This window comes from Ochotona princeps, chromosome 1 (assembly GCF_030435755.1).
Source record: "Ochotona princeps isolate mOchPri1 chromosome 1, mOchPri1.hap1, whole genome shotgun sequence".
Taxonomy (NCBI): domain Eukaryota; kingdom Metazoa; phylum Chordata; class Mammalia; order Lagomorpha; family Ochotonidae; genus Ochotona; species Ochotona princeps.
The window spans coordinates 69,138,591-69,162,148 of NC_080832.1; the positions used below are offsets into that span (position 1 = coordinate 69,138,591).

At 37.9% G+C, this 23,558-nt stretch overlaps 1 protein-coding gene across 2 annotated transcripts in view; it reads left to right on the forward strand.

Annotated features, from left to right (window-relative positions):
* The window catches only part of MAP3K7 (mitogen-activated protein kinase kinase kinase 7), a 77,995-nt gene that overhangs the window by 22,245 nt on the left and 32,192 nt on the right, over positions 1-23,558 (forward strand). Inside the window, exons 2-12 of one of the 2 annotated variants that reach the window (XM_004580378.4) lie at positions 1,213-1,323; positions 2,937-3,002; positions 3,483-3,528; positions 5,661-5,799; positions 7,563-7,687; positions 10,533-10,661; positions 13,315-13,445; positions 15,127-15,208; positions 19,493-19,623; positions 20,281-20,410; positions 22,512-22,592. In XM_004580378.4, coding sequence (XP_004580435.1) covers positions 1,213-1,323; positions 2,937-3,002; positions 3,483-3,528; positions 5,661-5,799; positions 7,563-7,687; positions 10,533-10,661; positions 13,315-13,445; positions 15,127-15,208; positions 19,493-19,623; positions 20,281-20,410; positions 22,512-22,592 — 1,171 coding nt within the window. The remainder of the gene's footprint in view (positions 1-1,212; positions 1,324-2,936; positions 3,003-3,482; positions 3,529-5,660; positions 5,800-7,562; positions 7,688-10,532; positions 10,662-13,314; positions 13,446-15,126; positions 15,209-19,492; positions 19,624-20,280; positions 20,411-22,511; positions 22,593-23,558) is intronic. The other variant, XM_004580379.3, reaches the window with a different exon arrangement.

Consider the following 23,558-nt stretch of genomic DNA (forward strand, 5'->3'; position numbering starts at 1 on the left):
TTTTTCATGAATTAACCAAATTGACAGCCATCATGACATATCGGTTTTGAAATATTTTCATAGGCCCGGCGGCGTGGCCTAGCGGCTAAAGTCCTCGCCTTGAATGCCCCGGGATCCCATATGGGTGCCGGTTCTAGTCCCGGCAGCTCCACTTCCCATCCAGCTCCCTGCTTGTGGCCTGGGAAAGCAGTCGAGGACGGCCCAAAGCCTTGGGACTCTGCACCCGTGTGGGAGACCCAGAAGAGGTTCCTGGTTCCTGGCTTTGGATCAGCGCGCACCGGCCGTTGCGGCTCACTTGGGGAGTGAATCATCGGATGGAAGATCTTCCTCTCTGTCTCTCCTCCTCTCTGTATATCTGACTTTGTAATAAAATAAATAAATCTTTAAAAAAAAAAAAAAAAGAAATATTTTCATGATTTCAGCAAGAGACCTGCTGCCTATTTATGTCTTTTACCCTCAGCACTGGGCAATCTCTGCTCTACATTCTCTGCCCTATAGATTTGTCATTGCTGGACATTTCATATAAATGGAATCATGTAATACATGGTCTGTCGTGGCTGACTTCTTTAATTTGACAGTGTTTTTGAGGTTCTATGTTGCAGCATATGTCCTGTTTCTTTTTTCTGCGCAAGTAATATTCCATTATGTTGATAGCATGTTTTGTCTTATCTTCACCTTGGTTATTCTTTTGTTATCTATATTGTTGTCTTCCTGCATCCACTTCCCCTACTCAGTTACTGTGTTATTGCTTTTTAATTTTTCAGTGTATTTTTATTTATTTGAAAGAGCGTCATGAAGATAGAGATCTTCCATCCACTGATTTGTTTATTACCAGGTTCCCAGAACAACCAGGATGTGGCTCAGCCCTCTCACATGGGCGGAAGGGACATCATACCGCCTCCCAAACTGCAAGAAGCTGGATCAGAAGTTGAAGCAGGACTCAATCCTAAGCACTTCAGTTTGGGATGCAGGCATCCCAAGCACTTGCTTAACCTGTACCACAACACATTTATTCTTGATTTTACTTGAAAATAAAGGAGTGTATATTTAATCGTCCTTCACTTTAATGAGCATTCTTACTGCTTACTGGACAGTCTAAGACATGATTTCTCAAATTTTGTGACGTAATTGTTAAATAAAGATTGACATCAGTGTTATATGTTAGACTGGATGTGTTTGCTTCTGATTCTTGTGGGTTTATTTTTAACTCAGGTTGTTGGAAGAGGAGCTTTTGGAGTGGTTTGCAAAGCTAAATGGAGAGCAAAAGATGTTGCAATTAAACAAATAGAAAGTGAATCTGAGAGGAAAGCTTTTATCGTCGAGGTAAGTTGGAATGTCATTTCTATTATGTAATTCTCCACCTGGGATAGTCCAAGAATTTAATAGTATGAAAGAGACTGTTTCTTAGTTATTTCTTCTTGTAGTATTTAGTATCATTGGTACACTGTTTCCTTAACATTCTGAGTAAAATTAAAGAGAAAGTGAGTTATACTCTCACCCAGCAGTTCAGACCTGGGATGATAAGGTCATCGCTGAGCTTTGAAATCAGAGATCTTTGAGTCTGACTTTGGACCAGACCCTCTGCCCCCAGCCCTCTTTTATTGGCTCACTTGCATACTACCTTCCAACCTTTTGGAGATTGTGTGAAATAACTGAAAAGTCTATTAGAATTGAAAAGCTAAACATGTTGGCTATAGATGGGTAAAGCTTACTGGTAGCTTGTAGTAAAAAAGATTTAGAAGGCAGGTGTTTGACCTAAGGGTTGAGGGACCAGCGTCTCATCCTGGAGTACCTGGGTTTGAATTCCCAACTCTGGCTGCAGACTACCTTCCTGCAGTGCAGACCCCGGAGGGGTGGAAGGGGAGAGTAACAGTGAGAGCTAGAGTGTTTCCGCCTGCAGGTTCAGGTGTAAACTGTGTTCCCAGCTTTAGCCCTGCCAGTATGAACCAGTACATGGGAGCTTTCTCTGTCATTGTAGCTGCCTCTCAATAAATAATAACAATTTTGAAAAAGCTTTAGAAGCTTAGTGGACTTAATACGGGCCAGTAGCACAGTGTGGGTAATAAGGAGAGGAAGGAGAGAGGGAGAAGGGCAAAAGAAAGAATTTAAAAAGGCAAGAAGTAGTCTGAGGATGATGGTGGAAGATAAGATTCATTAACAGAATTTGAGATGTAGAATAAGAACAATTACAGCTGACTGACCTCACTGAAAAGTAGGGAGACCAGCTGCATGGTTAATCGTAATTACTGCAGTGTTGGAGTTATTAAGGCAGGAGCGGTGCACATGGAGAAGAGGGAATTGATTGAATAAGATATGGAAAAGAGAGGCCAGTATATTCAAAGAGTGTACCTTTTAAATCAGACCAAAGTTCAGACCATCATTGTGTGACTTCTTGGCAGGAGCATGTTTAGCAAATGGCTTACCTCTCGTAGCCTTAACGTTAAGGTCTTACCTTTAAGAAGGAAGTGACAGTAGCACCCTTGCAGCATTGTTGTGCTCGCTACCTACCAGTGTGGATGGACTGCACTCTGAAGCTAATGGTGTGGGCAACAGGATCATGACTTCTGCTTGGATGTCAGTCCTGGGCCTTCTCTGGCATCTTGTCCTAACGTTACTTGCCAGAGTTCATTTTCTTTTCTTTGTATTTATCATGTTCTGTTTATAACTCCTATTGTAGTACTTCCTGTGTTGCTTTAATTATCTGTTTATATGTCTATCCCTCCAACTCATCTTTTGGAGGACAGGAAGTTTTGTGCTGTTCTGGACAGGCAATTGGTATTTTGAGTGCTGCAACCCCACAGTGCCTGCCATTAAAAAGTTATTGTTCAGTGATGTATACAAATGTTTTAGAGTGGCACAAGATTATAATGATGCTATAAAATCAGAATGTCAAAAAAAAATCACCACTTTTTGAAAGAAACTTTAATTTGTTACAGCTTCGACAGTTGTCCCGTGTGAACCATCCCAACATTGTAAAGCTATATGGAGCCTGCTTGAACCCAGTAAGTTTGTCACTTTTTGTCATCTGCCTATAAGAATGATGTGGAAAATGTGTGCAAGTGTGTAGTTCATGAAATTACTTGCATTAGTTGTTTCAGAAGCATTTTTGAAAAGCTGTTGTGCTTGATGCATTTCTCTAGTTTTAGCAAAGCTGTGTATTGGAGGAGTTATTTCAGGTTCTTATCCAACCACCTCATCTTCTTATGAGGTTTTTGATAACCTATGACAGCATCTGCTGCTCCGCTCTGAAGAAAATCCCAAAAAAATCTTGTGCTTATGGCTTTTCGTTTGTTTTTTTTATCTCCCTTTTTAGGAGTACTCCTAGGAGACGCACTCATCTTGTTTCCCTCTGGTCTCCTTCACACAGTACAGACTGAAAATGATTTCTAATGTGTTTATAAAACCAAGAGATTGAATTAAATTCTCAAGAACCATAGGATGCTATAGCTCTAGTTAATTCTTCTGGTGTATGTTTCCTTTAGGTGTGTCTTGTGATGGAATATGCTGAAGGAGGTTCTTTATATAATGGTGAGTGTCAATATGCCGGTCTTTTCTGGTGGATCCAAAAGTTTGAAAGCTTTTAATATATACTGTAGATTATTCAGTATTTATAATTTACCATCAGAATTTAGAATCATTTTTAAGTTAAAAATTAAGAAGTCATATACACTGTGACCTTAGTGTATAATGTTTAGAGGTACATTGATTTTTTTTTTTTTAATTTGGGGGATTTTTCATTAAGTTGAAAAGCATTTAAGGGACTGACACAGTGGCTCAACTTGCTCATCCTCTGGCTGCAAGCACCAGCATCCCATATGGAAGCCGGTTCATGGCCTGGCTGCTCCACTTCCCATCTAGCTCCCTGCTTGTGGCCTGGAAAAGCAGTAGAAGACGGCTCAAAGCCTTGGGACCCTGCACGTGCATGGGACACCCGGAAGAAGCTCTTGGCTTCTGGCTTTGGATCAGCTCGGCTCTGGCCATTGTGACCCTTTGGGGAATGAACCAGTGGTTGGATGATGTTTTCTTTCTCTCTCCTGCTCCCTCTACATCTGCCTTTCTAATAAAAATAATTTTTTTTATAAAAAAGCATTTTGTAGTTAATGAGATTTGAAATCAATTTAAAAATATCTGCAAACTCCTAATCTACTCTTACTTCACTTCAAGCACTCATTTTAGAAATTTTAGAAATCTTTATTCTTACTTTGTTTAAAAAAATGAAATGGTAGAAACTCATTTCATAGAGCATTTTAATTGAAGCAATAAAACAAAACTGTGCCATTTAGTTTTCTTTGTAGAGAAAAGCTGTTTCATCTTCCTGAATATCACCTATATAGTGAATTTGGCATCTCTAGTAGTAAGGTTATATAAATTATTACAGATTTTCAAAGTAACATTTTGTGTAGTTGCTTTATCCTTAGTACTTTTGTATTCTTCATTCTTAATGGTATCTAGTTTAGTGCCCAGTGAAGTAGTATAGTGGATAAAGCTACAGCCTGCAACACCAGCATCCCAGATGGGCACCAATTTGAGTATCTTTTTTTTTCCTGGTTTTGCTGTTTTCATTTTCTAGTATCTTGAAGATTTTTTGTTCACTGAAATCTTATTGAGCATACAGAAGTCTTCTGCAAATTTATTCCTCTTTTCTGATATCTTTATTTTTGTTTTAAAGATTTATTTATTTTTATTGGAATGTCAGATATACAGAAAGGAAGAACTTCTGTCCAGTAATTCACTTCCCAAGTGACCACAGTGGCTGGAGCTGAGTTAATCTGAATCCAGGAGCTTCTTCTAGGTCTCCCAAGTGGTGCAGGGTCCCAAGACTTTGGGCCACCTTCAGTTGCTTTCCCAGGCCACAAGCAGGGAGCTGGATGGGAAGTGGTGCTGCCACGATTAGAACTGGTGTCCATGTGGCATCCTGGTGCATGCAAAGTGAGGACTTAAGCTGATAGGCACTGCACCGGGCCTGACTTCCACTTCTGATCCAGCTCTCTGCTAATGTGACTGGGAAAGCAGCAGAGGATGGCCCAAGTGGTTGGGCCCCTGCCACCCACATAGCAGACCTGGAGGAACCTCCTGGCTCTTGGTTTTAGAACAGCCAAGTTCCTGCTGTATGATGATTTGGGAAGTGAACCAGTGATTGAAAATATCTCTGTCCCTCCCCCTCTGTCTGTGACTCTGGCCTTTAAATAAATACATAAATAAATTTTTTAAAAGATATCTGGTACTTCAATGTTTGATTTAGTTCAGCTGCTTTATGTTTTTGTCTATTATAGCAGGTACAGTTACAAATATCTGATACATATAATTTTCTTCCATTCCTTTTTTCTGCATCTCCATTACAGTAGTATGACTAAGACCATTTACATTTTGTATCATTATTTCAAAGACTTTGTCCACTTAAAAATTACAGAAGGCATTATTACTTTGGCTCAAATACATGAATAGCATTTACTAAGGGTACTGCTAAATGTTATATGCTTATCTGGCAATTATCCACATGCAATTATTGTTATTATTATTATTATTTAGAAGAGATTTAAGATTGAACGGAGCAAATGTAGACAAATATCCGTTTGTGTGTTTGGATACTGTTTGCGTTAATAGTGTGTGTTTCATTATATGCAATAAAGTTCTTTTTAGTTTGTGCCTTTCTTTTGCAGTGCTGCATGGTGCCGAACCTTTACCGTACTACACTGCTGCCCACGCAATGAGTTGGTGTTTACAGTGTTCTCAAGGCGTGGCTTACCTTCACAGCATGCAGCCCAAAGCTCTAATTCACAGGGACCTGAAACCACCGAAGTAAGTTGTGATGAAGTGACAGCTCCTTTTCCTCCCTACTTTCTCATCTCCCTCCCTTACACCCTTGTTGCCACCTCCACACCCTCAATACTGCAAACTAATTACTGCATTGCACTTGAGTTTGTTTTTTTTTGATGGACTTTAATCATTTAGTCATTTATCCAAGAATGTTATCTTTAGTAAGATGTTTATTTTTTGAGAACTCCTGCCCTAAAGTAGCATGCTTCTAGGTGCTGTTGGTCTGTGAATTTACTTCTGTGCCTGTAGTCTGTAGTGTCATCTCAGCTAGTTCCTTAAGAACAGAGACAGACCTGACCTGTTCCCTGCTCTGTCCCTTGCACAGCCTCCACATAGTGGACATTCTATCAAAATTTACAGAGTGGTTTGCTTGCGTTTTCATAGAAAAGCAAAATGCCATTTATGGCATCTGAGTAGAAATAGAAAATATTCTGGATTTTTCCATAATCAGAATCCTATGATTTTGAAAAAATTTTGTAATTCTTTTTTTTTAATTTATTTTATTTTATTACAAAGTCAGATATACAGAGAGGAGGAGAGACAGAGAGGAAGATCTTCCATCTGATGTTTCACTCCCCAAGTGAGCGCAACGGCTGGTGCTGCGCCGATCCAAAGCCGGGAACCAGGAACCTCTTCCGGGTCTCCCACGTGGGTGCAGAGTCCCAAAGCTTTGGGCCGTCCTCAACTGCTTTCCCAGGCCACAAGCAGGGAGCTGGATGGGAAGTGGATCTGCCGGGGCTAGAACCGGCGCCCATATGGGATCTCGGGGCTTTTTTCAAGGCGAGGACTTTAGCCGCTGGGTCCAAAAGAATTTTGGTTTTAAACTAAAACTTTAGGGGTTTTATTTCAGTCAAAACCTGTTCGTGAAATAGATTATACCTTTTCTTTCTAATTTTTTTCTTCTTTATGAAAGAGTGAAAACATCCATACCTGTCTTCTTTCTACCCTCATCTCAGTCTATCGGTTTTCTAATAAAAGGCATCCTCTAGGAGATAGGATCTAGTTAGGTCTGCATACTAAAATTGATGTTCTTCTTTGTATTACCATTTTCCCTGGTAACTAATAAAGTCACATTTGAGCTCTAGAGTCATGAAAAACATTTATTTATTTATCTGTATACCTATTTCTTTATTGTATTATTTTGAGGCTGTAGTAAGCTACCAGCTGTGGCTTCTGAGGAAGAAACACTTGGTTTTTATCCTTGGCAGTGGATTTTCAGTCCCTGTTTGCCTCTGTATTATCATGGAATTGAATTCTTAAACTTACAAAAATCATCGCTCTTATCCAGCAGTAATGATTAATGTTTCTTCTATGTTGGTTCATTTTCATTTATTTTTTAAAATATTTAGTATTTCTGAAATCATTTTTTTGTGGTTGAATTCCCATTTCAGGACGCTAATGTTGACATGCTGGAAGATTGTTTAAGCCTCACATTTTAGTTTGGCTGCAGAGAAATGTGTTCAGCATTTTTGCTCTGGAGCCAGAGACCGATAGATCAAAGTGTGGACCTACCAGTTTCCCTACAAGAATTTTAGGTTATGGTCAGTTTGTCTTTATCAGTATTCCAAGCTATGGTTCATAATTTTAATGGCCATTTAAGTGACCCAGTAACATTTCATAGAAGGTGAAAGATAATATCCATGTTGTTTAACTATTTCTAGTCCCAGAAATATGTTTTTATTGTGAAAACAAATATTGGCATTGTAATGATGGTTGTTTTTTTTTGTTTTTTGTTTTTTTAACAGCTTGCTGCTGGTTGCAGGTGGGACTGTTTTAAAAATCTGTGATTTTGGTACAGCCTGTGACATTCAGACACACATGACCAATAACAAGGGGAGTGCCGCATGGATGGCACCCGAAGTTTTTGAAGGTATAATGGCAAAAGCATGATATGATTATAATCCCTTATCCCATGAGACAGAGGGTGCACGGCAGAGCAGTGTGAATTTTGAGTCTCCTGGCATTTCAAGCTTAAGCTGAACAAGGCGATGCTGTGTTTTCTTGTTTTATTCTCTCAAACAAGTGACCTTTGGCAAACTGCTGAAACCCTATTTTTGTGCTTTTTTTTTTCTGTTAAAATAGTTCCCCAGTGTGCTACCTAAGTCTAAGAAGGCTGTGATGTGTTTTACACGTTTGCAAGCAGATGTGCCAGATTATCTTCATTTAGGCATGAGTTATAGTATCATTGACCACTAGTTTAATGCTGATGAATTGATGTACATTAAATAAGGTATCGTTAAACAAAAACACATATGAACGAGCTTTGTGAATTGAACAGTTAAAATTTTTTATAACAAGAAATATCCGGGAAACTGACCTTTTATTTCCTCTAGGAGTAATATTTTTTGATGTAGTGTTTCTAGATACTCTAGAACATTAATACCAGGAAAAACAAGAACCAGCTTTGCTCGTGTTAGTTTCCTAGCAATTAAAAATTAACAACCCTAAAGTTTAAATGAAGTGGCTCTAAGAAAATTCAGATAACTGAGCAGAAATGCTATACTAAGAATTTTAAATAACAGACAAGTTTATGTTAAAATCATGTTTGCTTCCTTTTATACCTTCATATCTAATTTGGGTTCTAAAAGTATACTCCATGAATATGCTTTTCTTTTTTCTTTTTCTTTCTTTTTTTTTTAAGATTTACTTATTTTTCTTGGAAAGGCTTTAGAGAGAGAAGGAAAGACAGATGTTCCATCTGCTGGTTCGTTCCCCAAATGGCTGCAATAGCCAGTGCTGAGTCAGTCCAAAGCCAAGAGCCAAGAACCTCTTCCAGGTCTCCCACGTGGGTGTAGGGCCCCAAGGCTTTGGGCCGTCCTCGACTGCTTTCCCAGGCCACAAGCAGGGAGCTGGATGGGAAGTGGAGCTGCCAGGACATGAGCCAGCACTCATGAGTTCCCAGTATGTGTAAGGGAAAGATTAGCCAATTGAACCATTATGCCGGGCCTATTATATATGCTTCTATATAAAAACAGCCAATTATCTCTTAAATGTGAGAAATTTACTTGAAATGTGCAGTTTTTTATGTTCAGAACTGTAAATGGACCTAAGATGAAGATTTGTTCAGTAATCATAACCTGATTATGTCTTATTTCTTTTAGTTTGGTAAGCTGAAGGTACTTTTAGCCATCTCAGAGAAAATGTCACTGGAGTGACGTTACTTTCCCATAAAATTCAATTAAATTAAATAGTGGACATGCAAGTGTAAAATTGCACAAAATTAAAGAATGCCTCTTGGGCCTGGTGTGGTAGCCTAGCAGCTTAAGTCCTTGCCTTGCATGCGACAGGATCCCATATGGATGTTGGTTCTAATCCCGGCAGCCCCGCTTCCTATCCAGTTCCCTGCTGTGGACTGGGAAAGCAGTAGAGGACAGCCCAAAGCCTTGGGACCTGCACCCGCGTGGGAGGCCCGAAAGAAGCTCCTGGCTCCTAGCTTTGTATTGGCACAGTTCTGGCCATTGTGGCCACTTGGGGACTGAATCACTGGATGGGAGATCTTCCTCTTTGTCTTTCCTCCTCTTTGTATCTGACTTTCTAATAAAAAAGTGAATAAATCTTAAAAAAAAAAAGAGAGAGAGAGAATGCCTCTTGTTTTGTATTTAAAATACATTTATTTTGCTTTTTAAGAATGTATTTGCTTAGTTAATATACTTTTCTGTATGCGGAAATGGCACAATATTGTAGCAAGAACAGAAAGATTTATTTATTCAAAAATATAATATTGGCTTTTGCATGACTCAGTTTGGGCACTATAGCAGAGTTCCTAAGGCATTGGTTTGCCATGTCATGATGGCAATTTTGCTTGCAGAATTTTGAGGTGGCCCAGATATCTGATGGCAAGAGACAGCACACAAGTTTACAGATACATTTATTTGTCGCTTCTAAGGCCACCATATTCCTCCGTGGGAATTCAGCCCCAAAGCCTAACCCAAGCTAATCAGTTCACAAAGGCTCTCCTCTAAACAGCATGATTGGATTTAGTTTCTACCCTCTTTGTAATATAAGACTTTGGAATATCAACTCCTGGAGTTCAAGGGATTGAATATTCAAACCATAGCGCAACTGATTGTCTAGAGCAAGGAAGCTCAGACTGTTACACTGTGTAAATTTCATTTCTGAAAGATATCAACTGAAAACACTTTGTAGTCCACAGTGGATAAACCTTGTAGTGCTGCATTACCGTGTGCTCTTGAACATATAAAGCTGTCACTGTAATGATTGCTGAGTCTTTGAGAGTTTTATTGATTTGTGTTATGACCTGGGGTTTGTTCTTTTTTTTGTTTTTGACTTTGTTGTGCTGGTTCACCTAGGGATTTAGTAGTCATATAAATTTTCCTGAATAATCTGTTTGCAATAGTCATTTTCATTCAGAATGATAGATATCTTCTGCTTTGATAGCTGAGAATAGAACAAGAAAATTCAAGATTAAAAGCTTTGAGTAAGGAACGTAGGAATTTTTCATCCTCTATCCCAGAGAAAGTGCTGCTCTGAATATCTGAAGGATAATGGCCTGCGCCTTGTGACAATAGGTAGAAGATAAATAAATGTAGAGTAAGTTTTTGTTGGAAAGATTTAAGGTACTTCAGAAAGGCTTTTCTTAGCTTTACCTGTGGCAGCCTCTTTACATCCAAGATTCCTGAAGATTAATGAAAGCACTTGTTTGTGCACATCCTGTGGGGGCAGGAGTCTGAGATTGTACTGCCTTCTTCTTCCAGGTAGCAATTACAGTGAAAAATGTGACGTCTTCAGTTGGGGTATTATCCTTTGGGAGGTGATAACACGTCGGAAACCCTTTGATGAAATTGGAGGGCCAGCTTTCCGAATCATGTGGGCTGTTCATAATGGTTCGTAAGAAATTTTTCTTTAATAGATACTGTATTTCCTATTTGAAAGTTTGTTCCTGTCTCTCTCCACTTCTGCATCCCTGGACCCCAATCCCGAAAAGGAAACAGTTTATCCCTAACATTAAAAAGTAAAGTTCTTTGTTACCAAACTATCTTCCTTTTGTCAATCCCCACCCTCTGAGTACAGCAGTGCAAATCTGGGGGCTTTGCTGGTCCCAGGACAGGGCTAATGGATAAGTGCTGGCTGTGCTGCCTAAGGGAAGGCTATGAGAGCAGGGCCACTGCCGGCTCAGTCTCTGGCGTTCTCTCAGGTATAGGGAAGCATCATACCAGACTCTGAAAAAGTCGATACGGTAACAAAATCTCATGTGGCTAAGATAATTAGGAAGCTATGGCCTCTTACTCCTCTTCTCCTAATGAAGGGAGAGTCTCACTAAGGGAAAAAAAAGCAACAAATGCTAATGAGTTGTTGGTTAAGTTCATGAAAGCAGAGTGTAGTCATTATATACCCCCTCTGTGGATTTTCACCCATCCTCAGGAGGTGAGTGCTGTTGCCTCATTTTATAGGAAGCTGAAATACAAAAAATTTGCCCATGGACACACTCACCTGTATTTTTAAGACATGTTGACTGAGAGACCCAATATTCTTGCCCTCCTTGTTCTCAGATATCTGTAGTGATGATATTTCTTACCACTTAGCTATTTGTTTCTAACCCCATCTTATAGAATAATTCTCTACATTAATAGTTTTCCCACATTTGCTTTGGGAAAATTAAGTTTTCATGAAGAACAGTTATTTAACCTTAGTAAATTTTAGCTTCATTCATTATTTCATTTCTTTCATTTCATTGTGATGATCAGCGGCATTATTATTTACTGTTCTGTATATAGAAGAATTAAGCAATGCTGCTGTCGCAGTGGTTATAACTGTTTTTAGTGGTTTTCTCTACCACATGTAGTACTTTTTGCATTCAAAGTCATTGTAGGAAATGCTGGATTGTTGACCCAAGACAGTTTGCTCCTTCTGTTGATTGCCATAAAATGACTGAATGCCAAGAAATTAGGACTAAAAGTACTAACTTGTTACATGCTAAAAATCAGCAAAATCTCATATTTTAGGCCTCCTTTAATTATGTACCTTACTGATAATATTACACACTTGATAATTCAGAAAGTTAAAGTTTTGAGCCTGTGAAATGATCGAGTCACAGCAACTAAAACTTCTCTGAAGCAGTCATTTGCGAGTCAGCAAGTATACTGCCATAGTTGACAAACGTTTTGATATGAAAGATGAGTTTTCAACTGCATTTTGAAATTGTTGAAATTTAGATAACTTTTCATCAAACTACCATTTTGACTTTCTTCTAAAGATGCATGATTTATTTAAAAGGCAGAGTGACAGAGAGAGGGAGCAATGAATACAGATCTTCTATCCACTAGGTAATTTTTTTTTAAGATTTATTTTATTTTTATTAAGCAGATATACAGAGAGAGGAGGAGAGAGAGAGAGAGAAAAAGATCTTCCATCTGATGATTCACTCCCCAAGTGGCAGCAACAGCTGGAGATCAGCCAGTCTGAAGCCAGGAGCCTAGAGCCTATTCCTGGTCTCCCACGTAGGCACAGGGTCCCAAGGCTTTGGGGTCGTCCTCAGCTGCTTTCCTAGGCCACAGACAGGGAGCTGGGTGGGAAGCAGGGCTGCCAGAATACTAACCTGCAACCATATGGGATCCCATGTTAGCAAGGCATAGAGTAGTCACTAGGCTGTTGCGCTGGACTGCCACTAGTTCATTCTGCTCACGGCCACTATATCTGGGGTTAGGCCAGGCTGAATCAAGGAGGCAGCAACTCCATTCCTATCTGTGGCAGAGACTAGGCTTTTAGGCTCCCCATGCCCTCCCTCGCAAACTGATTAGTAGACAGCTGGACTGAGTATGGAGTAGCCGGGACACGAACTGGAATTCTGAGAAGAGATTCTGGCATTAAAAGCACTGGCTTTGCCACAATACTGGCCCCTTTTAACCTTTCTTAATAAAACACATGAAACCATTATTAAAAAAGAAAAAGAGTGAGAGAGAGAGAATTTAACAGGCCAAGCATTGTGGCAGCCCTATCGTTACTGGAGTGAGTCCTGGGTGCTCCACTTCTCCGGCTCCCTGCTGATGCACCTGGGAACAAAGCAGAGAATGTCCCAAGTACTTGGATCCCACCCCACATGAGAGGCTTAGAGGAAGCTCCTTGCTGCTGGCTTCTGCTTGTCCCTGTCTCAGCCATTACCCCTTTCAGGGGAAAACCAGTTGATGGAGGATTTTCTCTCTCACTCTCACTCTCTCTCTCTCTGGCTCTGATTTACAAATAAATAAGGTTTTAAGTAAATGAAAGAATGTGACAAATCAAATTATTAAATCTCAGTCTTGCTATTACAATATTTTGTAAAAGCTTTAATTTTGCTTTTAAAAGATGTAGTTTTCCTTTTAGGAAAATATATATAAACAGAATAAATATTAACTTACATAACAGAACTTTTGTTATGCCAAATACGGATTTTAAATTATAGAATATACAATATACTGCTTTGGGAATACAAGTGAAGTGCTTGCTCCACTCTTTAGGTAAATTTATTCTTTTCCCTCATTCTCTCATTTTTAATTATAGGTATTCGACCACCACTGATTAAAAATTTACCTAAGCCCATTGAGAGCCTGATGACTCGCTGTTGGTCTAAGGATCCTTCTCAGCGCCCTTCCATGGAGGAAATTGTGAAAATAATGACTCACTTGATGCGGGTATAATCCTTCTTTTGAGGGGCTTTGGATCTAGGGAAACTTAATATATACTGAATTTACTGGAATTTTAGTGTAAAGGAAACGTTATAACCATTTGCTTTTTCATATTACTCAAGTAACCAGAAGGAGTATTTGGGTGTGAAGGACGCAGGTAGTCTGGCTGCTTGTTATAGAAAGATGGCCAGGCTAGGTTCCTGGGTGTGCTTTTTCACACTGCTTGCGTTGGTGAGCAAGTGTTTCCAACCCTGTTATCTCATCTGTAATGGGAGAGAAGCTGAATTAGGTGATGTTACAGTTTATATTCCCAGTAGCAGAGACATAAAAATTTTGTGATAAATATCATCAGACACTTAGTACCAGTTATTAAATTATACAGGGAAATAGAGAGGCCATATTTGAGGGTTTTTTTAATTGAATTTTTTTTTTGCGAATGTACAGGTTTTATAGCTTAAAAAAACTTTAAAATTCAGTTTTCTTCTATGACTTACAGAAAACTTTCCTACTCTACAAAGCAAAATATTTTAAAATTGCTTAAAATATCTTTTTAGGCTTTTAGACTCTTGTAAAGTAAGAATGCTATCAAGTAGAATTTTGGCTAAAATCAATTTGTATACTTATAAAAGTAGCTGAATTTCAGAGCATTTTGACCCATAAAACAACCTTGAGGTCTCCTTAAATATAGATCTGGTGATTTTTCTAGTGGTCAAAGATACCAGTTTTTCAGTCTATTGAAAACATTATAAGAAAAACAGCTTCAACTAATTTGGTTAGCATTGCTGTCGTATTTGGATTCCAGAAAATATAGAAATTAAGGTCCTAAGGATTTCATGCATAAGGAAACAGCTTAGTATCTGATTAAAATAATAGAATTTTCAGATACAGAAATTGTTCAATTTTTACTGTATATATATGTGCTTGTCTAATTTCAGAAGAGTATCTTTTTTCCCTAAAGTAAATATTTTTGTGTTGCTAGTGCTTTCAGTTTTATGTCTCCAATTCTTAAAACATCTGATACCTATTCTCTTGACACTTAGGATGTTTAATATTTATTGTTTTAACAGTTATGCTATGGTATATTGTCTCTGTTGTCAAATTGATAATCTTTGCAGCAGTTTAAAAGGTTACATCATTGCCTTCAGAACAAAAATACATTTCAGATGCTTCTGAGCTATGGTAACTTTCTGTTTTACATGTTGCTCTGTTTGTGGGCTAGTAGGTCCCCTGAAATCATTTGGTCTAGCCCTACCAAGAAACCATAGGCAGAACTCAAAGTTCAGTAAATCTATGGCTGGCTAATTTTGAGCCAATAATTTTGTATGGCCTGTGAATGATATTATAAATAACCAGATGGCCCTTGACAGAGGAAAAATTTCCCCCACCACTGCTCAAGAGCAATATTTGTTGTTTCCTTCAAGATTTTTTGCACTACATGTAAATAAGTTACTTAGATAGGTTGCTGGCAGTCGTCATGATTGAAATTCAAAAGAGTATGTCATCATCTTACTAAATCAGAAACTTGGGCAAGTATAAATTTAGTATTTATCTCAAGGAGAATCAGCACATTCGCTATAGTCCAAATCCTGACAGAAAAGTAATTCAGATACAGTTTTTGGGTTAACCTTAACAGGAATTTATTTGTAGTAAAGAAATATTAAATTATTCTTTATTTTTTGATATATAGTACTTCCCCGGAGCAGATGAGCCATTACAGTATCCTTGTCAGTATTCAGATGAAGGACAGAGCAACTCTGCTACTAGTACAGGTAAATGAGCAGAAACAAGACTGATAACCTGATTTTGGGGAGGAGGGGTGGAGTCCTATCTCCATGAAATTATAATCAAGAAGCAGTGAATGATGCTCGCATTTGCATTTTAATTCCTTCATTTCATATGATTGACTGCAATTTGAGTTTCCAGGTGCATCCTTTTTCATTAAGGTCCCAGATTAAAGACTTTATTTCAGACCTGCTTCCAAAGCTTGGAATTCTTGCATGGTTATATAAAATAAGTTTGTATATTATGTTGCTGTGAATGTCATTCTTAACATGAAGTTTTTGCCCAATGCTCCTAGGCTAAATAGTATTAGAAAGTATTGTAAAAGTGTTTAATAAATTTTTTAATCATGACCATCTCTACTTTTAGGCTCTCTTTTGATGAGACTCTTGTCTAAGAAACTGAGTAATAGTTAAGAATTTTTCTTCATTTCATTAAAAAGTATTCAGATATGTAGCTTGTGGGTGTCAAAAATATAGAAAAAGTACTCAGATTTACACTTCTCAAAATATATGACATTTACCCATTTTGACATCAATTATAACTAAAAGATGTGCTTGTATACATATATAACAGTATTTCAAAAAGTACATGGAAAATGGAATTAAAAGATATCTCTTGGAAGATCTTACTAGTCTCCTCATATATTTACTTTTCATTTAAAATTATTTTTATTGAAATTTTTACTGGTCTGTCTCTCTCACCTCAAAAGTAGTTTCATTTATTTTAAAACTTTTGCTTAGTTGTACTTTCTTTTTTTTCAATTTTTAAAATTAATATTAATTTTTTTCTGACACATTTCCATAGGGTCTGAAATTTCCCTGACCCCTCCCCCAAATCTACATACACTGATTTCCCCTGTATTATTACAATAGTATAGTTCTTCAAAAACACTTGTATTTCCATCATTGTGGGCATGGACAATGGCAGAGGGTCCAGCGTCCTATTGTCAAGATATAGTTAATAGTTTCATTGGGAGCTCATCTTTGATCTGGAAGTAGAGATACACACTGCATTTATCTTCACATCTGGATATGATAGTCTCCATTACACAGTTACTATACATCCCCGAAAAAGAAAAGCCACAAAACAAAATTGACAGCAGGAACAATAAAGAAGTTAATAACACCATGAAGTTAAATAACATGCTACTGCAGGATTAATGTGTCGTTAAAGAAATGCAAAAGAAAATCAAGAACCTTCTTGAAAATGATGCTGCTATATGACTTATGAGTCAGTGAAGAATTTAATATGAGAAATCAAAACTGTTTTTGAAGAAATGAAAATAAAAAAACATCAAAATCCATGCGATATAATTTCTGCTGATTTTTGTTGGTGAGATGTGTCTCCTGTAGGCAACAGAGAGATGGGATTTGTTTTTTGTTTCAGTCCACTCATCCATGACATTTGATTGATGGGTTTACAACATCTGCATCACGGTTAATAGGAATAGGTGGTAACTTGATCCTGTCATTTTAACAATGGGTCGTTCCTTGTTTGATTAAGTCTTCTGTTGTTGTTTTACTGGGATGTTCTTCACATTTGCCTTTGGTTTTGGTGGGTACTGTTGCTTTTCTCTGTCATGAGAACATCTTTAAGTATCATTTGTAGGGCAGGGCTAGAAGAGGCATATTCTTTCAGTTTGTTTTACTGTGGAAGAATTTTATTTCATTTTCAAAGACAACGGAAAGCTTTGCTGGATACGTTATCCTGTGCTGTGCTTTTTAGAATCTGAAATATGTTGCTTCTTTCTCTTCTGGCCTGTAAGTTCCTGTGAGAGGTCAGCTGTGAGTCTAATTGCCATTCCTCTATATGTCCATTGATTTTTTTTTTCTTGTGCACATTTAAGGATTTTTTCCTTATGTTCAGCTGAAGAAAGCTTGATTGTCATGTGTCATGGTGAAGATCACTTTTGGTGAGCACTGTTGGGAGTTCTGTGCCCCTCCTGGGTGTTGTTTCCCAATTCTTTCTCCATATTAAGGAACTTTTCCTTTATTGTTTTATTAAATACATTTTTAAACCCATCTTCTCTTTCTGCACTTTCTGGAATTCCCATGAATCTTATATTTGGTCTTTAATATTGTCTCTTAATTCTTGAATACTTTTTTTTTTTTTTTTTTTTTTAAAGATTTTATTCATTTTATTACAGCCAGATATATACAGAGGAGAGACAGAGAGGAAGATCTTCCGTCCGATGATTCACTCCCCAAGTGAGCCGCAACGGGCCGATGCGCGCCGATCCGAAGCCGGGAACCTGGAACCTCTTCCGGGTCTCCCACGCGGGTGCAGTGTCCCAATGCATTGGGCCGTCCTCGACTGCTTTCCCAGGCCACAAGCAGGGAGCTGGATGGGAAGTGGAGCTGCCGGGATTAGAACCGGCGTCCATATGGGATCCCGGGGCTTTCAAGGCGAGGACTTCAGCCGCTAGGCCACGCCGCCGGGCCCTGAATACTTTTTTTTAGTTTGATTTGGTTCCTCTCCCAGCTTTTTAATTGTTTCACCATTGTGGCTATAAATATCTTCCAATTCTGAGATTCTTTCTTCTGCCTCATTCATTCTGTTTTTGAGACTTTCAACAGAATTTTTAATCAGCTCTATTGCATCCTTCACTCCCAATAATTTGGCTTGACTTTGTATCAGTCCTGCTATTTCCTGTGTGATATATTCCTCAAATTCTTTGAATTCCTGTATGTGCTTCTCGTTGATAAAGAACTGTATAACGAGTATTCTGTGTTCCTCAGTGAACTCTGAGGGTGGCAAAGGCTTTTGCTCCTTGCAGGGGAGTGAGTATGTGCTTACTGCTGCTAGACACATTTTCATTTCAGCCCCTCACTTCTAGAAAATTTTTTTACTTATCCTCTCTCCTCAAGCTTGCAACACCTCCTCACCTCTCCTCACTCTCAGATAAGACTGGTTTACTATTTTAATGAGATGATTGGAGTAATCAAAAGACAGTTTCCACAAGCTACTTCACTATCATTTGTCTGCCTACTACAATTGTGCTCATCTACTCTAAATTCTCTCTTTTTTTTTTTTTTTTTTTTTTTTTTGCTGTCACTCAGCTATCCAAGCTCCTAGTCAATAACAAATATTTCTGGTTGTGTATTATATCCTATCTGTCCTTCCCAGAAATTCTCCCCTCTGATATCATCAGCTATAGTCTTTCTGCTCACTCAATTCCCAGAGCAAACCTAGGCTGTATTTGCATTATCTGAAAATATTCTTTCTTTCCATTTTTTCCGGTACCTACTCCATTTAGTCTACCACAACTCTGGATTTATTCTTGTCAAGGTTAGCAGTTATCTGTGTATTACTGACTTTTTAATCAGTCAATTTGCAAGTCTCATCTTACTTGACTCAGTAGCATTTGACATCACTTACTACTTTGTCCTTCTTGTAGCAGTTTTTTCTCGCTGGTTTGCAGAAGAGCGCACCAGCCTGGTCTTTATCTTATTCCTCTGCCCACTTGTAGTTTCTTAGCTGGTTATTCTTCTCATCTCTCCAATCTATCAGTGTCAAAGTGTCCAGGACTTGATGTCTGTTTGCTTGGTAACTTCACCCAGTATCATTGCTTTTTCCAACATTTATATACTGTTACTTTTCTCCTCCATTTGGAACTCCACACTCATCCTGGGAACTACCTCTTTAATATCTAATAGAAACTCACATTTAACAATTCTTAGTGAGTCCTTGATTACTTCCTTCATCTCATTCTTCCTGTTATCTTTCCCACCTCAATTAAGAGCCTTCAGTGATATTCTAATAAGATCATTTAGGCATATCATTTCCTTTTTTCTGCTATCTTTAAGTTCCACTTAAAATGGGTTTATTTGAAAGCATATGTTGTGATCCAACAGGGTAAGCTGCCACTTGGAACATTGGCATGCCAAATCAGGATGCCTAAGATGAGTCCTGCTTGCTTTTCCATCCAGTCTAGCTTAATGTACATGGGAGGTAGCATGCAATGGCTGTTTTGAGTCCCTGCCACCCATGTGAAGGACCTGGATTGGTTTCTAGCTCCTAACTTTGGTCTAGCCAAGTTCTGGCTTTTGTTGGCATTTGGGAAATTAACTAGCAGATGGAAGATCTCTCTCTCTTTCACATAAATAAATGAATCTTGTTTTTAAAAGGCAAGTTTGAGCTATCATTAGTTTAAAAAGTCTTATTTTTCTATTTATGTCTCGCTAGTTTAGAACCGAATTTAATTTAGATATTATTGTGTGAAGTATTTACATTATTCTTAATCTATAATCATAAACGTTCTGCTTTCCTAGGTTCATTCATGGATATTGCTTCTACAAATACAAGTAATAAAAGTGATACTAATATGGAACAACTTCCTGCCACGAATGATACTATTAAACGGCTAGAATCCAAATTATTGAAAAATCAAGCCAAGCAGCAGGTTTGTTCTCTTAGGAAAATTGTTATAATAACCTTATCTGAAGCATAACATTATATTAACTGAAATTAATAATTTATTATTTTCTGTTTTATAAATTCTGAATCTTCCTGGAACAGATGAGCTTAAGGACAGAGATGTGATGAGATTATTCTACTGTTTTGTTTGTTTGTTCTTTTTTTTAACAAAATTGTTTTCCTTCTAATTATGATTGTTGTCTTCGCCAACTTTTTAGCCCTTTCCCTATGAGTAGTTGCTTAGTTGAAAATATGGGATGAGGTGATATTTTGGTAGCACTGTCCAGTTACAGGAGTTATATCCTATTGATTTATTATTTTAAGCCAATAAGCAATTTATTATATTGTTGTCAATGTTAGTTTAAAAATAGTTTAAGAGTGATTTTACTCATCATGCCTGAGGCATTTGGGTGAAGTACTAACTGGGGCATTTTAGTTCCCAATTCTATGGGTCCGTGACTGCACTTTGAAAAGGCAATCTGTGTAGCTTGTTCTCCCTTCTCCTGCAAACGTCCCTCTTCTTTCAGAGTAGGACAGGATCTACATATAGGAATCCCACCTGCCATCTTCTTCCTTCTAGGGCCTCCAGGATTTCTAAATCTAAGGAATTTCAGTAATTCCAACTAACCTATAATTTTGACAGAGTGAATCCGGACGCTTGAGCTTGGGAGCCTCCCGGGGGAGCAGCGTGGAGAGCTTGCCCCCCATGTCTGAGGGCAAGAGGATGAGTGCTGACATGTCGGAAATAGAAGCTCGGATTGCTGTGACCACAGGTAAAAGTAGCAAAACTGCAGTGCTGTGTTGGCGTGCTAGCTCTAGCTGTTTCAGTGAGGATTCAGTCTTTTTCTATAAATTTTTAAGGGAAATAAGTTTATAATGTACTTTTCTAAGCTTCTAGGAACAGTTTATGTGTTCCTCTCTCAAGTTCCATAGAAGGAAAGTAAGATTTGTAAAACTATCTGATTTATAAAATAGTCCTTCCTAATTACAGAATTTATCAAATCTTCAGTGGTGGAAATAGCTACTAGAAGGGTGTGGTTAACTTGTTTAATTATAAATTGAAAGATAATGATTATTTTATAAGATCTTGAAAAATCTAGCATATAACTTTGATGTTATGAAGAACTAGTCTGCACAAAAATAATATTATAGATTTTGTTGTTAAACTGACAGCCATCTCTTTGAATGTGGTTGTTTTGATTTTCCTTGTGCTGGAAGGGAACAGATACTAAAAGTAAATACATTTCTGTTTTGGGAAACATGGAACTGTAAATAAACCAGGAAAAAATTTTGTATAATTTTCATACTCAGAGATAAGCAATTAACCTTTTTGTTTATTTGCCTCTAGACTTTTAACTGTATGTGTATAAATGTGTATTTCCATGTGTATTTGGATATGTATTTTTTAACTTGCCTAACCAAGTTTGTGTTTTTCGGTCTTGTTTTTTCTTATTTGTTTTTTTCCCCTAAATAGAAAACCATTATTGTGCGTAGATCTCTCTTGAGACTGTAGTCCAGATGAACCATCAAACATATTATACTTGGTATCCAACTAATCTTGTTACTGGTTTTATCAGCCAGCTCTGGAATTTGTTAGATAAAACAAATAGTAATTTGTTAAGGCTTATGTCACTGAGGTACAAACTTTGTCACACTTAAACTTGGTAGTGTTAACCATGGGGCATCTGATTCATCTCTATGGTGGTGTCCTCTGTCTCTCCATGCTACAGTCCTTGTTGTACAGCATCCATTCTCAGGTTTACCTCCTGCTCCAAATGGACTGTTAAACTTCCATTCATCACTTTCACCTTTCAGGCCTCAAGAAGAATCAAATAGGGGGAAGAAGAAAGGCTATTCAGGCTGTTTGAAGGAGCCTTCCCAGAATTCTCTCTAGACAACTTGCACATAGGTTCGTTGGCTAGAGTAATGTGGTCAGCTATCTACACATACTGCTAAGGGGAGCAAGGCTGTAACGGCCCTTACAGGGTCATGCTCACATACCAGAGAACCTTCACTCTTCAGGGATGTTACTCAAGATAGACTTACCAAATACTGGTTGTCATCCCAAACCAGGCAGTATTATAATAGTTTTATATCTTTGCTATGAGTTTTTTCTAGTCAAGTATTAATGTGTAAGTATTCTTTATAGAAGTGATACTTCACCAAGTTAAGGATAACCAAACATTAAAAAAATTACGCTCTGCTTTTTTCCCTAAGTATAGTTGTACGTCATGTGAATTTTACATAACTCAAATTTTTCAGTGAATGATCTTATTTTGAATGATTCATACACTATAGCCTTTCCTTCTAATACCCTAAACTGGAGACATACAGACATATTCAGTTGACTAGAAATACGTATGAGTTTTTACACGTAAGAAAGCATAGACAGTGTCTACTTTGATTCAATAATCACCTTTAATCACTGAATTTTTCTTTATAGCATACTTTAAGAAACACCTTGTTTGATTACATACTCTGTACTTGCATGATTAAAACAAATGGCAGCTTCTTGAAGTCCTCTCTTCTTGCCTCCTCTCTCCTCCGCTCCCATTGCGGATCAGCAGTTTCACTTAGGTAGATTGTTTCTGGGAGCACATTTGGAATTTAACTTCCTCACTGCTGTGCAGCTTAGTCTGTATTTTTTTCTCTCTGCTGATTAAAATAAGTGTGTGAAACATCTTGCATCGATAGTTGTTTGCTCTTTACTCATGCTATTCCTAAGCATGGATGTCAGGTAGATAGTTGTGCATGCCATTCTGCATGAGATGTTGTTAACATAACTATTTGAAAAGTATTGTGTTTTTGTAGTTCATCGTGTTCTGTGTTACTATTTGTTTGTTTGCATGTATACTGTATGTATGTGTTTTGCAGCCTATACCAAGCCTAAACGGGGCCACCGTAAAACTGCTTCATTTGGCACCATACTGGATGTCCCTGAGATCGCCATATCAGGTATCATACACCACCTGTGTCGGTCCAATAACTGTGGAACCGCAATAATGATCCCTGGTACCTTTTAAATGCTTCTTGCTCCAATTTTTGTGAGACATGAAAACAGATACCTTGCATGACAGTAAACTATACACTTACACCAAAACAAGCTTGAAAAAATAACCTCAGGTCTACAAAAATGAGGACAAAGTAGAAAGGAAAGTAAACCTTTCACAAAAAGGACAACACCAGCCCAGAGCCCTGCACCCGGCAGAAAGAGGAGGCGACTATGGAAGTTTGGTGGTCCCTTTCTTTGCTAGTGTGTCAGTTTTGGGGCTTCCACAAGGTTTTCTATTCCTGCCTCTTCCTGTTGGTAGCTAACACATTTAAAATTAAAAGACTTGCTGTATACCCTTTTATCTTTACATTAGAGGGCAGAATACAAAGTGAAAATGAAACTAAAGGTAAAGTGTGCTGTTTTGCAGGGTATCTTGCCAAAAATTCATGTAAAATATGTGGTCAATCCTGGTTCTGTGTGTCATCAGGAAAATCTCACAAACCAAATATTTTTTATATCTAGCTCACACATGGTACTTCAATCTCACATTAATAAACAGCTTTTATTTCATAGAGGAATATAAAACACCAGTTTCAGTAGAAATTGAGATGCATATTTGAGTTTGAATACTGATTAATCTGTTATCCAAATCGTCACTTATGTGTCTCCCTGCAGTAGGTGCCTTTCCACTTCTGTCCCCAGTTTTTTTGATAAGGAAATATCCAGTGTTTCTGCACACATTTATGCATGTAATCTGGGTAGATTCAGCATACCATATTTTGTCTATAATTTGTGCTGAATACCTGATGGTATTCTGTCTCATCTACTAAACTGAAAACTGTGTCAGTGGAGACTGTGTCTTTGTTTATTTTTTTTTAATCAACAGTAGTTAACATTAGTTAACAGTAATGGTTGACATTAATAATATA